At 41.5% G+C, this 11,929-nt stretch overlaps 1 protein-coding gene across 2 annotated transcripts; it reads left to right on the top strand.

Annotated features, from left to right (window-relative positions):
* Positions 1-775: 775 nt before the first annotated feature.
* Positions 776-8,328, top strand: LOC310786864 (regulator of G-protein signaling 21-like). Of its 2 annotated transcripts, none has more exons than XM_083648185.1 (4): positions 776-883; positions 4,157-4,293; positions 6,018-6,184; positions 7,609-8,328. In XM_083648185.1, the coding sequence occupies exons 1-4, from the start codon at positions 879-881 to the stop codon at positions 7,786-7,788; spliced, it is 489 nt and encodes a 162-aa protein (XP_083504311.1). In that variant the 5' UTR covers positions 776-878; the 3' UTR covers positions 7,789-8,328. The 2 variants fall into 2 exon arrangements, with proteins under 2 accessions (XP_083504311.1, XP_083504312.1); XM_083648186.1 differs by having other exon boundaries at positions 780-883; positions 4,232-4,293.
* Positions 8,329-11,929: the final 3,601 nt, after the last annotated feature.

Below are 11,929 nucleotides of genomic sequence, written 5' to 3'. Positions count from 1 at the left end.
ATAGTTAGAAGGTTTTTGTGGATTTTGGTTTCCAGGGACTTTAAATTTACATTAACTTAAACAATACAGGCTCAACACACACATACAGCAGACAATGAAAGACAATGCAGCTACCAAACAACAAATTACTGTACACCATAGATTGACTTCAGCCTACAAATGCCATTTTAGGCTTTACACAGAAATACTGTATTAAATTTGAATGCAACTCATATCACTATAACTCAGCAACTAAAATGCGTTGTTTCCATCGTAACAGCTCAAACACACCATACGCTAAAGCCATGCAGAACTGACACTTGAGGCAGGCTCAAGCTGATCTGACGCCAGGAGCAGTCTCTTTTCCGCTAGGAGCTGTTCCTCCGGGCCCCTCCCCCCCCCTCACAAATTGCATTGACTTCATGCCTGGCAGCTCGGGACCAGCGCGCAGCACGCTTGGAAAATAGAACTGGATGGCTTAATAGAGCACCTTCCAATCTGAGGACTGGGGTTCGACTCCCACACATTTTTTATAAAACATTAGGTTTAGACATTAGGTTTAGGCAAGTAGCCTACAACAATGTGGTTTGGGTCTGGTCGTCGTTAGATATGAAAACCCTAATCCTCAAACGGCTGAGGTAAAGTTTCTTTTTTGGTGGTGTGAATGTGACACTATAAAATAACAGCACAAGCTGACTGTAAACCCTGGGCCTGCCTGAGCCACAATTGAACATGCATGGGCTTGTGTGAGCCTGCAGGGTACGTCAGGTAGGGAAAAGAGAGAGTCTGTGCAGGGAAAAAAACCTGATCTTGTCGGGTGTGTTGCCGAGCACGTATTCCCACGACAACTTAAGCTGGCAGTTTAGAAAAATACTCGTCTTTTTGCCAACAGAAAACGGATGTTGTAAGTATGAGCTCCAAATTGGCTTTACACTTCACACTTTAGACAAATTAGTCTGACACTTGATAGTGTTGAACCTTTTGAATGTTCTGCTTCTCCCCTCTGGTTTGCCTTGTTATTCAGCAATGACTGAGCTTCTCTGATCTTGCAGAAAGCATGTTCCTAAAATAACATTGGCATGTCTTTTCACCGGGATGATCTGTTTGCCACCAAGTGCTTCGGATGAGGGTCCTGTGATCTGTGCTAGCTGTTTTTACTGGAAGTTTTCTCTCTGTCTCCCTCGTCTCCGTGCCTGTCTGTGCGCCTCCAGCTCTCTCTCCCTTCCTTCCTTCCCTCCCTCCCTAAGAAAACATGAAAAAAGTCAGAAGACAAGTGAGGATTCTTTGAGCCGAATATGCTTGTTGCTCTGTGATGCAATCCCCTCTCCCCCAAAAAAGACATAGCCTTTCATCTGTTGCCTTGTCCTTCACTTCTAAGGGACTTCTTGATGTCTCATCACTAGTAGTTCAGAACGGCAGTGTTGGGGAAGCTGTGAGAACTTTTGTGGAGGGGCTTTCTGCATTTTCATTCAGCTTCTTCCGAGCAATTTGTTTTGGTGTTGTCGCGAAAGGGGAGCACTACCTCGCGTCACCTCGGGAAGAGCCTGGTTCCCATTACACTTGAATTACACCTCTCGGCGTGGTTCCAGCGTAGGCACCGGAACCGGAACATGTAAAGCGGAACATGTGGCACACCGTGCCACATTTTTATCGTTCCCCCGTTGAAACGGCGATTTGAGTTGTGTAGAATAACTAGTCGCCAGGAACAGACATATTGCATCAACGTTTTGTTTGATGTACTATGTAAAAAAAAAAATGCGTTAGTGACCTCGTGTTATCAGGCTCTAGCTAACTAACGTTAGCTACATGGAAGACTTTTTTGGCGCACATGTACCCGGTAAACGTGTTGCAGTTACTGCCACCATTGCGCATTGGTTTACGCCCCTAGATCTCGAAGCGGTGGGAACGTCTCCAGACTCGGGGACCACCATATTTAAAATGTTTACATTTTAAGAATTTGTTTTAGTCTACTGATTTTAGGCAACAGTATTTGTGCAAGCGAGCTAATCCCTCTTCAAAGCTGGACAACCACAGAATTAGCATTGGGGGATCAATATGTGAAATCGGTTGCTGCTCCACGGACAAAGAGCGGGGGATTGATTTTGTGCACCTACAGAAAGTTTGATTGAGTTATTAATATGCAAATCAATGTGATCACCTTTGAAACTGAAAAACTCACCCTTATGCCCAGAAAATCCCATCCCATCTGTCCTCATTCCCCTAGTTACCATAGTTTACCAGTGTTCTAAATTATCTTGATACAGATCCAGGCCTTAGTAATTACATGTAGTGGTGTAAAAGTTCACTAATGTCACCATGACCTTCAGTTATATATGATTTTGTACCTTTTTTCTTTTTTTCTCTTTTGTACAGCTGGGGAAACATGCAATGTTGGCGATTCATTTGCTCTCCTTTTTTTCATATATTGAACCCACACATTTATCATTCAATTTGCACATTTTCACTTTTCAAATAGTTTGGATAGAAGTGTTATAAAATATGGACAAACATTGGGGTTACATAGCATCCGATTAACACAACAAAATAAGACATTTTTTGGTTTGGCAGGTTTTTGTGCATAACAGAATATTATGGATTCACAACATGGATTCACAGTATGTGCATATGAACATTTGGTAGCTGAGCTCTATCTGAAATCTGAAAATATTAACTTTCAATGCATACTTGCACATGTGGACACTTCTGCAGTTCTTCTATCTGTACACCTGATGATGTGAATACCATGCACACATGCACATTAGCTCAAACCTGTAAGTCTGTCAAAACATACACAGGCTGTGTTCCAAACTTCTAGTAGTTCCCCTTCGAAGTGGACTGCACAGGGTATTTAGCCATGTTAAGGAATAAGTCAAGTCAAGTCAAGTTTATTTGTATAGCACATTTCATACACAGAGGCAATTCAAAGTGCTTCACATAAAATGGTTGACACGAAAATAAAAGAATAAAAGAAGAGAATAAAATGGACATTTAAAAGCATCACAACAAAACTTAAAAAAAGAGTATAAAAAGTGCATTAAGCAACAGGCGCAGCAGTTGCAAAAAGAGCTAAAAACTTACAGAGGACTCATTGGGTTTGCATAATAGAATAAATCAAATGTATCTATATTGAGTCCCCCGACATCATGACTATATGAAACATGACTACACACACATAAAACTCAGGTCTGGGTACGGTGTCCTCTTTTCCTCTATACTGCAGTTTGGACGCCAAGCATACCCCCGCTTGTACCTTGCGTCATCTGTTGCCCGTCGACATAAGGCTGAATACCCTGTGCAGTCCACTTCGCAGGGAACTACTAGCCGATCGGAACGCAGCCACTGTGTATCTTTAGTGATTTCTTTGGTCTACTCTAGTATATTCAGCTGGTAAATAATTGCTGCACATTCACTCACTATCCTATTCTCTGCTGCTGCTGCAGTGACCCAAATCCCCCACAGGGGTCATCAAAGTTTCATCTCATGTAGCATCTCTGCCTGGTTAGTTTAGCTGCTAACTGCCAATCTGACACAGATCCACTTCATTGCAGACACTTGCGGCTTGTAGAAACAGGATTTTCAGTAATGCTTCCAACACTTGATGCTCATTTACCGCAGCATGACACTTTCAACAAGTTCTGAGAATAATAGGAGACAGATGGATTTAACCTTTATCCTGAAGCTTTTCACATTTCCAACAGTACACTGAAAGTCTCTCTTCTAAACCAAGGCCAGTCCACCGTTATTAGCGATAGCGTTTCAGTGATATGGGATTGAAGACCAATATTGCGTCAGTACTTGGATTGAAAATGTCAATAATAGGCAATATTTTGTGCCAGTATTTCATCTGTGATCATTTGGAAAAGCCATTGACACAGCATAGGACACAAATTCTAACCATAACATCCAGAAGAATGAATTAATGTTACCTGGCTGTGGCCTGTCGCGTGCCCCAGCGGAGCTCAAACTATCCGTCTAAACCTCATTATTATAGCCTAATGAATCCTTCAATTGACTGGGAATGGACTTTTAAGTTGGGAGCAAAGGTGTGCATGGTCATGAAATAATGAATGAAATGATTGATTTGTATTAAAGATAAAATCTTTAGAGACTTCAGAAATCATTCCATGTTAAGTGTTTGGATTTTGTTCACTGAATCCCAATGCTGCTGCTCCAACAGTCAAATTCTCAATGGTAGACATGCACATCTGCTGCAACGACATGTAAACACCGGCTTGCAACTCTGGCTCTGCAGGGCTCCCGCTGATGATGTCACGGCATGGGGAGAGACACTCGACAATCTTCTGGAGTGTAAAAGTAAGCCCACAGACACATCTACTCCTCTGATCTTTCTCTCTCTCTCTCTCTCTCTCTCTCTCTCTCTCTCTCTCTCTCTCTCTCTCTCTCTCTCTCTCTCTCTCTGTCACAGGAAGTCGCTCTCTCAATTCTCTGTCCTCCTCAATCCTCTCCATCGTCTTGGATTGTCCGCGCATGGCCCTGTCACTTCCATATAGAGAGTACATATTCTTCCTTCAAGTTCATCATCAAATCCATTCTGAGATTTGACGCGGATGACAGGGGCGAAGATAAGAGTTCTAATCAGAGCTGCCAGTGCAGATAGGGGGCGATTCCAGACGCAGCCTATTCGTTTATAGAGGGCTTTCACCTGACCATATTCCAGACCTCTATTTTGAAAATGACTACAGGGGCAGATGGGCTCTCTCTCTCTCTCTCTCTCTCTCTCTCTACTAACACTCTCACTCCATCTCCCTCTCTCCTCCTCCCCTTCCGTCTCCCTCATTGCTTTGCTGAAAATGAATTCAGCTGATGCGTAATTTTTCAAGCCCTTTTGTATGCTGTTTTCCTGGCGCCGAGATGAATCGTCGTGCCCCAAGGATGAATTCCACCCTGCGCCCCAGTTGCTCCGTTTCCCCGCCGAAGGAACGCAATGACACTTATGAGAAATAGGTAAACAGTGGCAACAAATAAATTGTTCCCCCGTACGTGGCCGTTTGCAATCTGTAGGCGTTCAGATGCCTTTGCGTCACGTGCGATTTTCAGTCCGGCCTGGCTCCGGCGTGCGATTGGCGGCGGCGGGTACCGCGTGCAGCGGGAGTGATTTAGAGAGCGAAAAACAAGCAGCCACCGGACATCTTTTGTTTTCTGCCAATTACTGTCAGTTTGCCAGCTGTGATTTATGTAAAGCAATTTGTGCGAATCACGCTGGAGTTTTTGCAGTTTAGCTGTTTGTTTGTTTGGCGCCCCCCCAGAAGACTTGCTAAATGTTTCACACCTGCGTTTGGGCTACAGTAGGAACCACGGTGCCATGAATATGCCCATAAACAGAGAGGAACCCAATGTTAGCGCGTGCAATTAGATGATGCTGAGGCGCTGCAGTGCGTGTGAATGGAGGATTTGCTCTCTCTCTCTCGATCCAGCACAATGTTTGTTGTCACTTTGCTGCGTCTTCTCTCTCTCTCTCTCTCTCTCTCCCTCTCTCTGTCTCTGTCTCTCTCTCTCTCTCTCTGTCTCTCTCTCTCTCTGTCTCTCTCTCTGTCTCTCTCGCTCTCTCTCTCTCGCTCGCTCGCTGTGCGGCTGACATCTGTGCCACTTTGCGCTAACAAGGACTATTTTGGGTTAAAGGGCGGATGTGAGAGAATGAGACCAGAATGGCTTTTACCGTTTATAGTCACAGGTTGATTATGTCAGTGTACAAGTGTTAACACAGCTGAGCACAGAGCCTGGCATGGTGTGTGCGTGCGCTTGATGCATAATGTTCACCTTGAGAAAAACAAACTGCTCGTAAAAATACTGAGAATTCCACTTCCCAGCCTCAGGCTTTCATGCAGTGTTCTTAATTGCTATCGAAGGCTAATACACTGTAATTGCAGAGGCGGGGAGCTTCGATTTATTTAAAAGATCATCATGGCAGACTATAAATGTAGTCAGGTCCTTGAAAACTTGCGTTTACGAAAATGTGCGACTTCTGTGCGGTGTCTGAAATGTAAGCGCCTCTAAGCGGTTCTGCTCCCTGTTCTCAGCGGGCCGGCTGCTTTTCCAGGACTTCTTGAGGACGGAGTACAGCGAGGAGAACCTTCTGTTCTGGCTGGCCTGCGAGGACTACAAGGAAATGACCGGCGGGACGGAAGTGACCGGCGCCGCCAAGAGGATCTACTCGGAGTTCGTCCAAGTCGACGCCCCCCGACAGGTAACTTGTACAGCGTGCCGAAGCGAGACGTGAACGAAGTCAGACCTGCGTGACTTCCGATCAACCTCAACCCGCTCGATCGCTTTTTAGTCGCCATCATCACCAGTGTTGGGGCAAGTTACTTTCAAAATGTAATATACTACATATTACTAGTTACTTTCATTTGAAAGTAATAAGTTACTTTACAATATTACTTTCTGTGTAGAGTAACTTGTTACTTTTTACACTACTTTTGCATTACTTTTACCAAAACAACAGCAGCAGCAGAATGACATCCCCGCCCCGGAACCATCCCGAAAAATAATTTCAACCGCCTTGAAGTCAGTGTAAACAATCCAAAATTCTAAATGTTATTATTTTCCTTTGTTATTGTCATCTATAGTGGTTATTTGCATAAAAACAGACAGTTTGATTACGAAATGATTGTATCTTTTTTAAACATGTGCTTTGATTTAATACAATGTAACCCAATTTGTACTGTAACTTGAGTTACTTGACAAAGTAACTGGTATAATATTACTGAAATCCTATAAGTAATCAGTTATATTACTGAGTTACTGCTAAAAGTAATATATTACATGTAATATGTTACTTTTGTACACTGATCATCACGCCTCCACTGCTTTCACATGCTTTTACTTTGAAATGCACTAGGGATGGGCATCGAATTTCGAATTTTCGAATAATCGTTGTTATTATCAAGGTCGACTTTTATTATTGAAATTCGAAAATTCGAAGAAAAAAAAAATTTTTTTTTTTTTTTTTTTTTTTTTTTTGAGTGAAATGTTGCATTGTCTCCCCTGATTCTAAGTATAGTCAAATCGCTTGGTTTGAGCAAGTAAAACAATTTTTATAAGCATTTTAAGCAAGGTTTATGGAAAAATTAATGGCAGATGAAATCCCATGAAGAGGGAGAGGGGGTGACTTTGGCACCCCTTTGGCACTCAGACCTGAGCCTACTAAATATTTAATGAACCACTCATGATTGTCAAAACTGTTTTTTATTTTCGAAAATGTCAATGTCATGTAACATGTTCTTTACTTCAGTGGTGCAATGCTTGTTTGAGCTAAAAATCCACAGCAGAAGCTTTTTATATTAATTAATTAAGCCGTAGACTTAGAATCAGGGGAGACAATGCAACATTTCACTCACAAAAAAAAAAAAAAAATTACATTTTTTTATTTATTTTCGAAATTCGAATTAAATTCGAATTTGGCCAACGAATTTCGAATAGTGTTTTTGCTAGAAATGCCCATCCCTAAAATGCACACTGATGCTCACACAGGCTCCCGTGCGCTCTCTTTCCTCGACACAAATCTCAGCTGTTTTCACGTCTCTTTCTGTCTGGACAGCCTGTTCATTAGAGCACAAGCAGAGCGTGCAAATGAAATGAGATTAAAGGTGTTGTTTTTTCCAAATGCAGATAAACATCGACTGCGTGACCAGAGAAGAAATCAGCCAGAATCTCTCTGAGCCAGGCGCGTGCGCCTTCGACCGGGCGCAGAGACTGATACACGGCCTGATGGAGAACGACTCCTACCCTCGATTCCTGAAATCAGAGATCTACCAAGAGCTTCTGGAACAACAATCCGAACAGCGGTGAGAGCAACGTGAAGAATAGCACTCGTCCAGTGCCTCCTGATTGATTGTGCCCTTCAGCCTCCCCTGCTTAGAATCTCAGTGTAAACACACGCAAAAAAGGCTTGTCTGTCAGAGAGAGCGAAAGTGACATGAGATGCAGCGCTCTCGATATGAGGAATGACGCTATCTAAAAGCCAAGCATGATCTAAATAATGTATTAAGAAGCTTTTAGAGTTGTTTTTGGTTGGTGTTGGTTTTAAGCTATTGCTATAACAACTATAGACCTATAATTCAGAGGATCACTTGTTTCAAAAAGATATACCTTGTTGCACTTGTGAATAATCAATTTCCATATTTGGATCATTATCTTCAACCCATCTTCCGGTTTTGTTGTTATTGTTGTCTTGGCTGCTACATCTCAAAAGGTTCCAGTGTGGCAGCTAAAGCATCTCACATATCTCACAACACAGAAAATATTGTGTTAGAATTAAATATCAGTATATTTGTGTTATTTTTGTGTCCTACAGGTGTTGATTGTGATTATGACATTAAACTGAGTGTGCGTGAATTATTGTCATCTTTTTTTTCTTTTTCTTTGAGGGAACAGAAGTTCCTCCAGAATCCTCAAGGGTATTTTTGACAACTTCCGAATCTACTCAAATGCCCCTGCTCAACACAGAGAATATTGATTCTTATTGTGTATTATTTATGCCGTTTCAACCTTTACCAAAAGAGAGAGAGAGAGAGAAATCAAGAAAAATACCCCTGCCACTACAAAACAGATAACGCTCGGGCCGTGAGGACGGAATGTAAAAAAGCTGAATACATGGCAGGCTGATAAACTGCGAGTGTCCGACAGTATTATGAAGGACTGAATGCTGAAATATCAGACAATTGTTAGGGATGCAAGAGCAGCTTATTCCTCTAAACTTATTTCAAATGAAAGCACCATAACTCAAGGGTGCTCTTCAGTGTTATTGATTCAGCTGTTAACACCAATTCTAATCTGAAGCCTCCTCAGTAAAGCGTAAAGAATGTTTCATGTTCTTTGCCAAAAAAGTCGAGGATATAAGACTCCCAGATGTTGGCCTGTGACAGCGACCTATCTGTTACTGGTAGTGATTCTACTGTGATGCCGTCTCTAAGCCGTTACTCCCTCACTTGTCCTGGAGGAAACGTTGTCTTATAGTCTAGCAGCAAGTCCTCAAAAAAGGCTTTAGTTTTTGAGATACCCCTACCCGAGGTAGAACAAAACACAACAATGATTTCCCATTAATGAAATTGATTGTTGTCAAAATTTATTTTGGGGGAAAACATTTTTTTTGGGCTGTTCTTTAGAACTACCCCAATCCCTGAAAAAGAGCAAAATTAGGCCAGTCCGGATAGGGGAAAGGTGACAAAAAAGCCTATAACTTGAGAATGCTCACTCTTTTCCTCATCAGATTTGCTGAGGTATGAACCAGGTGGCTGCCCTACATCACCAAATAGTCAGAAAATTATTTACCTAAAAAGATCATGAATTATAGTCCTGTAAACATAGCTTTAGTTTAGGCAGAAATTGTTCTTTGTGGTGACAGGAACATAGGACTCCATCACGTTTCTCTCATTTATCAGAAAAACAGAAATCCCTAAAAAAATATACCATTACTGAATTGTCTAGGGTGCTATTGAACACTAACCAGTAGTTGTATGGAGATATCTGGTACAGTTCTATTGTAAATGAGAATTATTTAGATATAGGCCTACTACCTCTTCTCTGAAACAGTCAAATTAGGTCATTCTGAATGGGGGATAAGTGGCATAATATAGCCTATAAGTTAAGAATGTTTATCTAAATTACAAGCCTCTAAAACATAGAATTACAAGGTGTACATTAAATATTGGAAGTTTTATTGAAACTGGAACATAAATCCAAACTATATAAATGAGTAGTATCTCCTGTAAAGGTAAAGGTAAAGTCCCAACGATTGTCACACACCTGAGTATGCGAAATTTGTTCTCCACATTTGACCCATCCCCTGGGGGAGCGGTGAGCAGCAGCAGCGCCGCGCTCGGGAATCATTTGGTGATCTAACCCCCCAATTCCAACCCTTTTGATGCTGAGTGCCAAGCAGGGAGGCAATGGGTTCCATTTTTATAGTCTTTGGTATGACTCGGCCGGGGATCGAACTCACAACCTCCCAGTCTCAGGGCGTCTTGACATGACAAAATAACACAAGTATAATAGTAATCATAATACATTTGTTTTATGGTAGCCCCAAATCTCAGTGCTTTATATCATTTCATAAACAAAAACAGAACGGACTGGAAAACAAAATAACCAACGCAAAGATAAAACCGAACAGAGGAATACAAAGTGGCTGCTCATTTGACCTGGTATATGGATACTTGTTTCACAGCCAAAGTCCAAATATCCAAATATGAAATACAGTATCAGCCCTTTGTTGAACGTATTATGACCCTACCAAATTATTGTGCCAGTGTTTGGGAGTCTGGGGCACATTCACAAGCTATACTCCATGGACTGCAATTGTAAGGATTGCAAAAGACTGTGAAACAAGTGTCCATATACCGGGTGAAATGAGCAGCCACTTTTTATTCCTCTGTTCTGTTTTATTTTTGCCTTGGTTATTTTGTTTTCTACTCCATTCTCCTGTTTTTGTTTATGAAATGAAATAAAATGAAGCACTGAGATTTGGGGCTACCATAAAACAAATGTATTATGATTACTATTATACTTGACTAATAACTGTTTTGGTCATGGGTTTCATACACTGTCTGTAATAAAACATCTAAAAGGCAAACATCTTATCAGAAGGGGAACCCTGGGACAAAATATGATCAGATGGGGGTCCGTGGTTTAATTTGAGTCAGTTTAGGGGTCCTTGTGTGGTCCAACAGCCGAGCTCCCGAGTACCTCAAAGACCACTTCCTGAGGAGCGGTGATGCTCATGCGCACCACACCCGAGCCAGCATTGCCGACCGGTGCCTGCCGAGGTTTAAAACCAACATGTTTAAGTTTTCTGGTGAGGTGCATTGGAACAAGCTACCTTTACTTATAAAAAGTACCGGAAACCAGCATCTTAAAAAAAAAAGGTCAAAACCTGGCTTTCGGACAACTTAAATGCATAAGAATGGTAGCCTGCTACATTTTTGTTTTTCACTGTTATTGAAATCTGATGAATTCTTCATCTCCTGTTTAGTTGTCAGTTTTATTGTTCGAGTCGGCCGAGCCATTCAGATTTTCGCCATATTCGCTGCCATAAGATCAAGAACCACAATGGAAATCATTCTGTGACTTTGTTGTGTCATCCTTGTCAGTTTTTAAAGCTATGATGTATTTATTGTACTGTTGCTTTGTCTATTGTCGAATAAAATAAAATAAAATCTTGATTCGGAAAACTTTGAGCATTGAAAGTCCCTGCAGACTGCGGTTGAGTTTGTTCTTCAGAACCTAACCTAAAATAAACACTGACATTTAACACATTTACACTCACATACACAGAGAGAGGTGTTGACCACAACCAAACAAAAAGCAGTTTAACTTTCCATCTGATGGCTTTCTGCAGCATGCATAGGGGGACTATGAGATGACGTACCCCTCGGCCAGATACAAAGATCTCCAGCACCCCTGTGACCACAACAGGAAATGTTTGCAACAATCACAGGCTCGTGTGAGCCCATCACCTAAATCTCAAGTCTATTTACAGCTCAGAATGTACATAGTCACAGCATGTTAGAAAAACACTTATTGCATGTTGCTATGCTTTTTTTCTTTTTTTTTTAAATTGCACTTATGGGAGAGAAAAGAATTACGAAGTTACAATTACAAGTTGCAAACACATTTTCTGAGTTGTTCTTTCCTCCCAGCGGCTGTCAGACTTTTTAATTCTGTACACTCCTGAGTGAAGAATGGTTTAAATTGCTGCTCTCATTTGGCTCAATTGGCTACTAAATGCACTTTTATCCAGCACTTTTGAATGTCATTTTAATGTCATTTTTTACTTTTGAATGCAATTTTTACTTGTGTAATTGTTATATTCTGTTTTTACTTTTGTTGACTATACGTGCTATTATGTTGCCGTCTCTTTTTTAACCCTGTCCACTTGCTGCTGTAGCACTGTAATTTCCCCTTGTGGGACAAATAAAGGATTATCTTATCT

This window comes from Poromitra crassiceps (assembly GCF_964638095.1).
Source record: "Poromitra crassiceps genome assembly, chromosome: 12".
NCBI lineage: Eukaryota > Metazoa > Chordata > Actinopteri > Beryciformes > Melamphaidae > Poromitra > Poromitra crassiceps.
The sequence above is the reverse complement of the archived record's forward strand: the minus strand, read 5'-3'. Positions and strand labels throughout refer to the sequence as shown.